A 12,457-nucleotide genomic window follows, 5' to 3' on the forward strand; every position below is an offset into this window, starting at 1 on the left:
TGAATTGTGTTCGTTGTAGCATGCCTGCTGTAAGCTTTCCCTTACACAAAGTAAACCAGGATATATTTTAGTTTGTTCTCTTACCGTATTTTCTATGACTATTGCACACACATTTAAGGGAATTATTTTAACCCTAGCTTTTCAAATAAGAAAATATTTATTCTTTGACACTTTCATTTAAATTTGTAAAATCCACAAAACATAGTCTACAGCTCCATTTTCAAACACAGAGTGTCGTATCATTATTTTAACTGGTATGGTCAAACCTTGATTATCTGGACTTGTTAGGACTGGGCTTAAAAGTCCAGATATTCCAAAATACAAATAAAAATGTTCATAGATAATGGGACTAGAGAAGCATGTTAGGATAGTAAAAAAAAAAAATGGATAATTAGGGTCCCATAATCAAGGTTTGACAATGCATGTACCTGCTAACTCTGGTAACAACAACACTCCCTTCAGAACAATTTCATTGTATTAATTTTTGTAACATCTATATTCACAAACTGCTACAAATCACTGGTTGGACTCATCAAGGATGCCCTTTTTTGTCTCTTCCTTCAAATACATTTCTAGTTGCTGTTATCAAGGTTAAATCCATAAATCCATGCATTGTTCTCTGTTAAGGCTGCTCACGATCCTCTTTATTTTCCTGAAAGATGATTTTGTCATATTTGATTAGGAGTGATGCAGGTTGAAAACTTTCACATCTGTAAGGTGAGCTACAATTGAAAATAAGGCTGCAGCATAAAGGCCCTTGGATGACCTGATGAAAACACTTTATTTTGGGGTAAAAGTTGTGGACAGGGATAAAAAAAAAAAGACACCAGACATTTAAAGGGCTTGATGACAATTGCATCATTCCTTTTTTGAAGCAAAATACAACCTTATGTCATTTGTATGCTAGAGGGTTGGAGGGTACAGTTTGCCAGACAACTGCCCAATTAAAGATTTTTTACTTTATCCTTAACCATGATTATTCCCATGGCTAACAAGTCCTTCAAAGGACCTATCCACTTAACTGAGTAATCTACCTTTTTCTCTGCTCCATTTTCAGTATTGAAGGTGGTACTGACACCAGGTAACTTCTGATTGAGTAGTTCTTCATCCTCAGAAGACAGTCCAACAAATGTTTGTTCTTTATCCTTGCCTTCAGGTGCATCACTTCTCTTAATTAATCAATAAGAATTAATTTCAGGCATTTGCTTTTAACAACAGTTTCCCTTCACATGTATTTTAGATATTTTACACACTGACATGATCTTTGTTTTTATTGTCACAAAATGAAAAAAGCCAAATTATGAGAAAAAGATACAAAGAGAATGTATCTCCCCTGGCTTCAACTAGGTGTCAAACATTGACCCTATAGGTTTAGGGACTTAATTGTTTTAGGTTTAACTCCCAAGTGACTAAAGAAGAATTTCTTCTTTTATTATCAATTCATTTTTAAGCAGAAAGGTAATGAGAAGACAGAAAAAGATCCATTAAAGGATGTTGTTTGATTTGGTACCAAATTCCCAAAGCATAAATCAAGAAAAATGTAAGACAGACAATGCAGAGAATTGAAGTTTTGATCTTGGGAAAGAAAGGGTTAATACACAGAAGAGGTACTTAGTGACAGCTATGGTATCCATGTAAGGTAAAAGTCCAGGGGTTTTCAAGACTGACTGACCTCAGCTTCTGAGCCAAAGAAATCATCTAGCTCCTTATCCATATCACTGTTGTCTTCTAACATGATATCATCCAGAGATCCACTGCTGCGACCATGCACCAAACTGATTGGTTCTAACAGACGCAATTTTTAATTGAAAGACAGGCTTCAAGTTAACTGTGAATTTGACAAGTCTTACTTGTTATTTACAGCAGAACTGAGAAAACTGTATATACTTTGATTTGATTCTGAAGGTCATTTGTGTCCTGACCAATCACTTATAGTTATGGAAATGCAAGCAAACCTCAAGAGCGCAAACTTATTGCCATCACCATTTGCCATTTAGCTTTCTCATGCCAATTGAAACACAACATGTCATGAATATTTCTGATTTTCAAAATTTTCTGGGTTTCAAAGAAATTTAAGTTGGTTTGTTATGAATTAACTAATGTAATAGAGGAATATTTTGATGGACAAACTTTCTCCTTCCACACTCAGTGTGGATGGTGACATCTGATCAAGTAAATGTTTGGATTCACCATACGATACATAAATTCACCTACCATGCATTTAATCACACTTACATGCAAAGAATGATGTTTTGACAAGTAACAGCATGTAAAAATTAAAGCCCTGTATTTTGTTTCTAATACCTTCTGTTCTGCCATGCTGTATGTAGTAGTTCATTTGTTCAAGAAAGGCATCTTCATAGACTTGTCGTTTTTCTATTGATGCTTGTCTCTCCAGTTGCTGTATTTTAACTTCGTTCCTTTCCTTAGCTAATTGAAGCTCCCCTGAGACAATTTGAAGAGCAATTATTATTACAAATCTTCATCACAAAACTTACTGCTGACCTTTGAGGACAAGGTTTACCACATTAATTATCTGATTTAGCTGAGATGTCATCACAGCCTTCTGACATTCCAGTTAGTTTGAATTATAAAACATGCAGAGAAATGAAAGCAGTATAATTGAACAAGTGGAACCAAAATTCTCTTTTAACCCATTCCCCACTCACTGCACCTCTGAGAAAGTTATTAATTTACTCTTTACACTCTAACACCACTGTGCATATTCTCCATACTGTTCTATATACAAATGATAAAGGCTGGTAGTTTCTAAAGAAACTGTTTGGGGCTGCGTCGGTGGGGGTAACGAAATAATTTGGATATATCAACAAAGTTGAAATGGTAAATTGGCCACCATAACAATTACAAAAGCTGACGTTTTGAGCGTTAGCCCTTTATCGGAGCGAATAGAGGAATTGTGGGTTGTGTGTGCTTTTAAAGGCAGAAAATGGAGCTACGTTATTGGTGGGAACATGGCAAAAAGATGTACATTGACGAAACAGGCAGAAGACTAGGTGACCGATTCCGAGAACACCTTCGAGACATGGAAAGGAATGACAAGGACACATCAAAACAAGTCGCTAGACATTTTAATTTACTTAATCATCCTAAGCAACACATGGCAATCTGCAGTCTTTCCTTACACTTAGGTAGCACAGAAAGCCATAAAACTCTTGAACACAAGCTCATCTTTCAAACCGGCAGTCTAAATCCCACAGGGATCAACGAACGCTTTTCATTCCACTAATTTATTCGTGTTTTTCTCGTTGCCATGTTCCCACCAATAACGTAGCTCCATTTTCTGCCTTTTAAAAGCACACACAACCCACAATTCCTCTATTTGCTCCGACGAAGGGCTAACACTCGAAACGTCAGCTTTTGTAATCGTTACGGTGGCCAATTTACCATTTCAACTTTGTTGATATATCCAAATTGTTCTCTATACACTTCCTTTAGGAGCTGATGAGGAGAATTGCTTTATTGATCAAGAGCTTTTTCCTTTATTAATTTTTCTTTACCTCAGTGTTTGATTTAGGAGTAACATTAGGAGGAGAAATCAGATGTTAGTCACTCTTAGGAGGCAAAGGGTTAAAACTGATCGATATAATTATATTTTCCTACCTCTAAGAGTTTCCAAATCATCCCTGAAAAATTAATTACAAAGTAAGGTAAAGACAGGTGACAAAAAAAAATGTGAGACAAGAAAAATGTACCCAGTTAAGAGGATGTACCAGTAAGTAGTAAGTTATACTACTTACTACTTACTCCCCATCCCGGGGAGCAGGGATGGCGCAGTGGTGAGAGCACTCGCCTCCCACCACTGTGGCCTGGGTTTGATTGCCGGACCTGGCATCACATGTGGGTTGAGTTTGTTGTTGGTTCTCATCCTTGCTCTGAGGGTTTTTCTCCGGATCCTCTGATTTTCCTCCCTCCACAAAAACCAACATTCCAAATTCCAATTTGATCTGGAAACAGTGGACAAGAAGAGCCACCCAGTGGAATGTCCATTGCTACATTATTTATTATTTATTTATTTATTATTTTATTTATAGGTATTTTTAATCATCAAAGGTTCTGTCCCATTCAAGATTAATGGAAAACTATCGCAATGCTTATTACAGAAGACCCCAGTCATCAAAGTGTTTGGGAAACTATGAAAACCATAACTGTAGGTAGCTGGCCACTCATTGGAATGTTTAAAATGTGCAGAGAACAGGTAATAAGTAAATAAAAAAGGCTTCTTTGGGGAAGCTATCAATTAGAGTAATTTGCCAGTGTCCCATAGGGTCGTGCTCTGGCTATGTACTGCTTCTTAATAACTGCTACTTAACACTGAACAAAAAACATCAAGACATTTAACTTACTCTCTGTTATGTCTGAGCTTGGAAAGCTTGAGTCTTTGTGCAGCTTTCCTTCTTTCTAAGTCTAGCTGTTCACAAACCTCTTCCAAGTCTATCATCAAGTTATCCAACACTTCTATCTGTCCACCAAAGGCATCTGACAATATATCACACAAAACTGATTGTAAGCCAATAGATAGCTGAGTATGTAATTTAATGTAATTTGCACAAGAACCCAATATATATGGTGTGTTTATGTAGCTTACTGATGTGTTCTGTTTTTCTACTGCCAGAAATTGGTTGGTTACAGTTACCACATAAGCTTACCATGAGATGTTTAATATTAAATAAAAAAACAGCTTTATTTTAATGTACAATCAGACATGATACTGGCATTTTAGCTCACAAGCAAGCCCTCATATACAAAACTGTAGGACACCCATAACATATTCAATAAATTAAAAAAAAACCAGCAGGTTGCCCAGGAGGGAAGATTTGAGACAAGACGGGAAGAAGTTTGGAGAGGGTCTGGCACTATTTTCAGTTCTAAACTCCCGCTGGCAGACCTCTGGCCAGCCTTATACTGTCTCACAGATGAAGAAACACTCATGCCAAAGCACTGATAAAGAGGGCTTGCTTGTAGGCTACTAGTTTTCTTTCTATCTATGAGAATTTCAGTGTCAGTATTAAATACCTTGTTGCAACTATTCCAGACCTGTGAAAATTCATACTCATTACAAATATTCACACCTGTTATGTGTTCTACATCAAAATGTAACAGGTAATCACCTATATCTGCCTTGGCTGTTTCAATGTTTTTTATCACTTCAGGTAGTAAAGCCAGTTCTGCATGGAACATTGTCATGTTGGTGTGTAATTCTGAACACTTCTTGGAAAACTCTGCAATACTCTGATCAGCCCTCTGGAATAGGAAGATTTAAAAATAAACAACAATGACAACAAATTGAAAGTAAAACACACAGAATGACAAAAAAAATACTTATTTACTGCATTAGTTGAGTTTACTGACCTCTCCTTTCTCTGCACATTCCCTGGATGCTTCATGAAGCTCTGCCCATTCTCTTTGGAACCTAATAAATGTTTTACACATTATTTTTGCAATCATGATAAATAATTGATATTAATTAATTAATCTAAAGCTGTGTGTAGTCAAAGTTAAACATGTTGAAACTGAGATGAGACATTTTTCCTAACAACAACAAAAAAGGAAAATTAATCAAACTAACTTCAGCAAATACATAATTTATGCAACAAATGCATATTATAATTACAAGGTAATTTTTGTGTTATCAACTGAGTTGACAAAATGTAAATTGGCTACCATAGAGAGTTTTGAAGCTGACAATTCGAGCATTAGCCCTTCTTCATTCGCTCTGACAAAGGGCTAACCCTTGAAACATCTTCAAAACTCCTTACAGCAGCCAATTAATATTTACATTATCAACTCAGTTGATAGAAGTAAAATTATCATTATTCCCACCCATGTAGCATACCCCTTTTGTTCATATAATTACTACGTTATTAGTTGTGTATTGAAATGTGCACATTCATACAGAAAGTACAATTTTAAAAACAGCTAATCATGGCTCGATCACTTTTATTACAAAAAAATGTAATCAGTTCTTTCTCTGCATTTTATTGATTCATAGTCAAATATTTTATTTGTAAGCCAATGCACCAGTCTGATGGTAACGAAAGAAACATCCCAACATGAGTGTCAATGTACAAGATGCTCATGTACATGTTGTGGTTCACAGGTCCAAGGGAAAACAGATGTTTTTGAGAAGACGACAGCAGTGGAAAAATGTCAGTTCTTTCTTATTTCGAATTACCAGTTCTTGCAGAGATGCCAGCCTCTGGAGATCTCAAATCTGGAGATTTTTTTTCAGACCAGCATCTCCCAACCAAATTCACTGATATGACCCCCCCCCCTGGAAAATTTCTCTTTTTTTATTTGAACCTCCTACCTCCCCATGATTGAGATTCAGACTGTGGACATTTGAGTATCAGCGAACATGCTGAGCAATTTTGTGGGAAAAACATGAATCTATCTGTCAGGCACTTTAATTGGTTGAATACTCATCCAATCAGACTCTCATTTATATAGGAGTAATAAAGGAGAAATTCTCTTCTTTTTGTTTGCAATGAACAACATGCATCACATAAGAAAATGAAGCCAGAAACTGTAATACAAGCATAAGAAACGAGTTGATTTTGGAATTTTGAAACACATGGAGCTTAAATCTTAGTTTTTTTGTGGGCAACTGATCCAAACATTCTTTTATCCAGGAGTTTTGGTCATCTATACGGGAAAGTGGGAGATTGACTGTGTATCCAGGAGACTCCTGGATAATCCGGGAGAGTTGGCATATATGTACTTGTAGTACTCAGTTATCACTTACTTGCTTAGGATTTCAGATCCTGCCTCAAGATTACAACTAAAGCACTGGTCTCCACTATGAATCATGAAAAACAGTAAAATATTAATGATGATTCAACTAAACTAACATAAAAACTCTCCTAAAAGGACAACGTAAAAAAGGCTCATTGGGTCAGCATGTTAGTAATTTGCGTCATTTGAACTTCAGTAGTTTCTTGCATTTTATTGAGTGCTTCATGCTCCTTTCAGGTGCAAAACTTACAATATTAAATTCATAGCCATGACATGTTCCATATTTATTCAATGATGCACCCTGAATGCATATTAAATTTTTGGACCTTGAGAGAGGGCACTTATTCAAAGCTGAGTGCTTATTCAAAAAAAAAAAATAGTACCAGTTACAAGTTTGTCCATAATGTTCGCTTAATAAGAAATTATTATATATACAAGGCTAAAAAGTTATTAAAAAGGTTAAAACCAAACGTTTTCGGCTGTTTGCCATCATCACCCTGATGATGGCAAACAGCCGAAAACGTTTGATTTTAACCTTTAACTTTTTAGCCTTGTATATAATAGTTACAAGTTTATTTCACAACAAAACAATGAATAATAACAACATGTGAAGATGTACTATAGACAGTGAATTTAAATATTCCAAGCCAATAAAGTAATACAGAACAAGATCTCTCAGGATTAGCATCCTTCCACACAGCTAGCCTCAGGAAGATTCTGAGAATCTTCTGGTGTCAGAAAATATCAAACGACCAGCCACTGAGGCGAACCAAGCAGGAGGATATGCGTACACTTGTCACCAGGAGAAGATGGAGGTGGATTGGACATGTGATGCGGAAGCCCAGTAACAACATAGCCAGAATTGCAATGCGCTGGACACCTGAAGGCAAACGAAGCAGAGGGCGACCAAAAACAACTTGGCGCAGGACTGTAGAGAAGGGACTAAGGGAGCTCAATTACAGCTGGAGCACCATTGAAAAACTGGCTAAAGATATATAGGCAGGGTTGAAGGATTTTGTTACTGCCCTATGCGCCACACAGGCATTAAGTAAGTAAGTAAGCCAATAAAAAATTAATAACCATTACTCACTTGTGCACTTCAGTTTTTCTTTTAATTTTTTGTTTTTTTTAGGGAGGAGGGGGGCAAGTGGGGTTGGGGGGCTGCTTATTCAAGGCTAGGCACTAAATTGAATAAATATGGTATGCTATGAAAACAATAGTTAATTCATCAATCAGAAATTATTTGTGAGAATTATGATTATTTATGCAGTTATGTCAACCGTTCCGATTGGTTAATATTTATTTGCATTGGTCAACTGTTTGTGTGCCTTTTGTCTTTTGTGTTTGTTAGGTAATTTACATTGTGTGGTTTTTAATGATAAACCTCCAAAAATACAGACCTGAACGAGTTCCATTTAACATTATTGCAATGCAGCAGAGAGACAAGCACAGCTTCACCAATAGATGTATGCAGAACTATAGTACGTGACATGAAGGAAATGTCCTGTTCCGAGAACCTACCTTTCAATGACTTCATCTGTGATGAATGTTGTTCGCCTGTTCAATAAAAGAGAATTTCTCTACTTAAGGTTATTGTAACATAATTCCCTATGACTGACTGGCATCTATGTTTTCCTAATTGTATCAGCCTTGAACTAAAATTGCCATTCCATTTAATATCCACCCCCCCCCCCCCCTCCCACTGAAGGCCTGTGCCTGGGATACAATGGTCATGGGTATAATGGGTATCCACTGTTATAAAAATTATCCTTGTGAACTTCACAAAGAATTTAATGAGATTGTATATAATAATATAAAAAAATGATGTTAGGGTGTAGAGAGCCGTTACGCAAGTTAAAGTTGTAGTTGAGGATGCAAAAATTAACCTTGATTATCCAGCAATATACAAGCTTAAGTAAAGGTAAAACTACACCACTACATAATGATAGACTGACCTAACTATTTTCTTATTGACAGCTTTGGCCTTATCTGCGATTGATTTCCAGCTGAAGGAGGAAAAAAATCAAAACCGAGTAAAGATCGTTGGCTTCTTCCAATACTCGTGCAAAACTCTACAACAACAATCGCCCTCACCCTTGGGTCAGATCATGTTGTACTGTTTGCAAACGATCCCTGAAGTTATCAAACATTCTGCCTGCGTTACTACACCTAGGTTGTTTAGCCTTTTTCGTATTATTTCGCCTCGTAAATTGACGAAATTTTCTCCATTTCTTAGTTCTATTTTTGTTTCATTGAATACTGAACTGCGAGAAACCGCTGGGTAAATATGGCCCACAATCCACCTCCAGGTTATTTCCAATATGGCCGCAGGGCGCTTCTTATCTCTTTCTGTGTGAACCTTTAAGTATTGTGGAAACTGAACATTAATGCAATATTTTTAATATATTAGCGCTTTTTGAGATTTAGAATTTCGGACCTTTTTCGCGGATTGTTTATCTTTTTCAAGTTGTTTGGGACCTTTCTGCGATCAAGTTTACGTTTCTTGTTATCTGTTGTTTGAAGATTCTGGAAGATTCAAAGGCGCACGCACAAACCCGAACTATCGTAACACATCTCTCTGTATACGTACAGAAAAGGAGAAGACGGAATGGCGAAGTCAAGCAATGAGTCTCTTATTATGACATTACTGGAACAGATCAGGGCTTTAGAAGATGAAAGGGATAAGGCTTTGCAGCTTTCTAGCGAGCTTGAGAAGAAGGTGAGGGCTCGGAATAAATCAGAAACAGACTCTTACGGAGATCAAGGTGTCGACAGCCCCAGTGAGGAATCTGAGACGAAACTCGAGAAATTAAAGGAGGAGAACGAAGTATTGAAAGGAACTGTCGAATCAATGGCACAAGCGGTGATATTTGATCTCGAAGAAATTCGACTTAATGAAGAGCAACGAAGATTTAATTTAAAAGAGCTTATTTGCGAGGATCAGAATCATCGATCCGAAGAGTCAAGCGAGGACATGGATGCTGATGGTTATAAGACAATGTTGGACATGTGTAAAAAGTATTATGGAAAAATGGTGGCAGAACTTCAGGACGAGAGAAGCTCTTTACAGCAGAAGGTTGAGAAACAGCAAGCTTTGCTCCTGGAAAAGGAAATGAAAATCGCAGAACTGGAAATGAAACTACAGCAAGTTTCTCGAAAGTAAAGTATGATAATTGCTTGAAATGCATCTTAGTTAAAACAGGTTAAAGTTTCCTTTTTTGATAGGTGACACGGGGTAAAACCAAAGTTCAAATCTGATTTATCATAGGTCGTATGGAAATAGTCATGGTTATAATGGTAAATTTGTAATTTGTTAACCTAAGCTTTTACTCCTATGAAAGACCTAGACAGAGTTTTTCCTTACAATATCTAAACAATATTAGGCAGACAAGCAATGAAATTAAAGAGGAAAACATCAATTAGGGGAATATTAGTTTATCTGATGTGAAATTCTCAAACTCACATCATAAGAGTTGTACAGCACACAGTAAGGAGAATCACAAATGAGATCTTGGGATCGACAGGGTTGAGATGCATCAATGCTGTGGTTGATTAATGTCCATGCCTAGTGTTAAAGATTTTCTCTTTTCTACATATTGGAAGGAAAATTTAGTGATGTCTTTCATTGTGATAATGAAATGTAGAAATGTAAAGAAAAATTTGAAATGTTTTCCATTATAGTATGCCAAAGAAAAATTTCAGTTTCCTGAGATTGTTTGATTTTCAGACCCTTGCTGACACATTTGTTTGCACATTAGGTGAATAGTTTTCAGTGAATCAAGGAAGTGAAAATAGTTTCTCTGCTGTGCATAAGTGAATGGAAAACTGCCTCGTCATTGTGCAAAACTGCTTATTAACAAGGCATGGGTTGATGAGGATTACAGTTTATTCACTTAATGTTTCTGTAGTATAATTTCGGCCGAGGATTGGTTAGCATCGAGCTGTTTCGATGCTTAGGCAAATGTTGGGTTTAACGCGAGCCCGCACATGGGGTGCAAGACACTCAACTGCTTTACAATCAACGTAATCTACTTTATTGCTTGAATCAAGGTTCTTATATACATAATGGTAGCTAAATCATACGTGATACAAAATACAGAAGATAATATGAGTTTCCCTTGGAATAAACAACTTAATTACCACGTATCCGCAATTTCACAGATATGGGAGGACACTTTCGTAATTTCGACACTTTCGTAATTATGTAATCAAAGCCTACTTTAAAATTGTTTGTCACGCTATGCTTAACTTTACAGCATCTTTTGACCCATATGACAAAAAGTTAAATGACTTGTTCTTAGAAAAGCAATAACTCGAATTAGGACATTCCTTTTGTTTCACAGTTAAATGTTGCAATTGTCAAGTGAGTTATTTAGAAATGCCTTTGGAAATTAAGAAGCATTACCTGCAAAGTGGTTGTTACACTAAAGACTGAGTTAAAAGGGCATTCTCATATTGCAGCATTTAATTTCACAATTGAATTGCAAAAATAAGAGTTGCAGCTCTACTGCTGCTTGAAATAATGTTGCCAGCCATTTGTTATTTGCAAAATCAATTAAACAGAGTCAAATTGATTTCTAAGAACGTAATTTACCATGGGATAAAAGTAAAATTATGAAATAACAGAATTCTTTTGTATTTTATGCATTGTTGTACACAGACATTTATTTAAGTCTCCAATAATTGTATCATGAATATTCATTAATATGACATACATGTAGCTCAGAAAGATATTTCATGAATTCAAGTAAATTATTATTAAAATTACACTCAAAGCACCAGTGTGGTTTAAATGATATTTTTGTAGTATGGAGGATGTAGTTTTTTTGCTAAGTTTAAATTTAAGTACCAGATCATAATAAGTAAAGATCCTAAATCTGTTTACTCCCAAACTGACAAAAATTTTTCCAGTAACACTTTAACTCCCATGAGTGACAAAGAGAGAATTTTTCTTTATAATATCAGTACAAAATCAAGCAGGCAATTGACAAGAATAAAGATAAACATTGATAAGGGGATATGGGTAGATCCAATACCAAATTCTCCAAACAAACATCCAAAGAATTGTATGGCAGACTGTAAGGAGAATAACTAAATAAATATTACTTTTTTTGCCAAGAAAAGGCATATTTCTCATTTACGTGCTGCATATACATCACTTGTATGCTTGATTTCGTATTGATAATGTGAAAAGAAATTCTGTATTGGTCTCTCATGGGGGTAAACAGGTTAAAGGCAAGGTCAGTTGAGCCAAGTTAGAGTCAAGTTGGATTTTCAGAAAATTTGAGGATTTTTAGAACATCTAAGGATTTTAAGACCACAATATATAGAAAAATACAGCCAATAGCTAAGAAGTTAGTGTCAGTCCCTGGTCACAAATAGTACTTCGCCAGGTACCTTTGTAATAGCAGTAGTTGTCAAGTTTTTGGCCGCAGTTATACCAGATGAAATGTCAAACTTAGCCAACTGTTCATTGCAGTTAGTGTCTGAAAGAGAAATATGTAAGGAGACAAACCACCTGCATGCTCAAGTAAATAAATGATAATTCTGAATCAGGTCAAAGATGCTTCCATGTAATTTCACAACAGGAATCTCGCATTTTGTGCAAGTTATGTGATTATTTTAAAAAAAATTGAGATCAGGATTTTTAAAATAAAATTTCGAGATTTTTAGAGATAAAAACAAGATTTGTAAACATTTTTTG

At 36.0% G+C, this 12,457-nt stretch overlaps 2 protein-coding genes across 2 annotated transcripts in view; one reads left to right on the top strand and one right to left on the bottom strand.

Moving 5' to 3' along the window:
* Positions 1-9,033, bottom strand: part of LOC111331958 (dysbindin) — a 10,035-nt gene extending 1,002 nt beyond the window's left edge. The window contains exons 1-12 of the mRNA XM_088753418.1: positions 8,848-9,033; positions 8,709-8,759; positions 8,275-8,310; positions 6,764-6,817; positions 5,371-5,431; positions 5,130-5,262; positions 4,365-4,497; positions 3,622-3,644; positions 2,305-2,445; positions 1,673-1,785; positions 1,035-1,169; positions 1-652 (exon numbers count right to left, since the gene is read on the bottom strand). The exon at positions 1-652 is cut by the window's left edge and continues 1,002 nt beyond it. Coding sequence (XP_088609544.1) covers positions 623-652; positions 1,035-1,169; positions 1,673-1,785; positions 2,305-2,445; positions 3,622-3,644; positions 4,365-4,497; positions 5,130-5,262; positions 5,371-5,431; positions 6,764-6,817; positions 8,275-8,310; positions 8,709-8,759; positions 8,848-8,903 — 966 coding nt within the window. The 5' untranslated portion in view covers positions 8,904-9,033 and the 3' untranslated portion in view covers positions 1-622. The remainder of the gene's footprint in view (positions 653-1,034; positions 1,170-1,672; positions 1,786-2,304; positions 2,446-3,621; positions 3,645-4,364; positions 4,498-5,129; positions 5,263-5,370; positions 5,432-6,763; positions 6,818-8,274; positions 8,311-8,708; positions 8,760-8,847) is intronic.
* A 55-nt stretch (positions 9,034-9,088) lies between these two features.
* LOC111345918 (uncharacterized) lies at positions 9,089-11,531 on the top strand. The gene has a single exon (XM_022953239.2). It carries the CDS (start codon positions 9,362-9,364, stop codon positions 9,914-9,916), a length of 555 nt encoding a protein of 184 aa, XP_022808974.2. The 5' UTR covers positions 9,089-9,361; the 3' UTR covers positions 9,917-11,531.
* The last annotated feature ends 926 nt before the right edge of the window (positions 11,532-12,457 follow it).

This window comes from Stylophora pistillata, chromosome 3 (assembly GCF_964205215.1).
Source record: "Stylophora pistillata chromosome 3, jaStyPist1.2, whole genome shotgun sequence".
Classification (NCBI taxonomy): Eukaryota; Metazoa; Cnidaria; class Anthozoa; order Scleractinia; family Pocilloporidae; genus Stylophora; species Stylophora pistillata.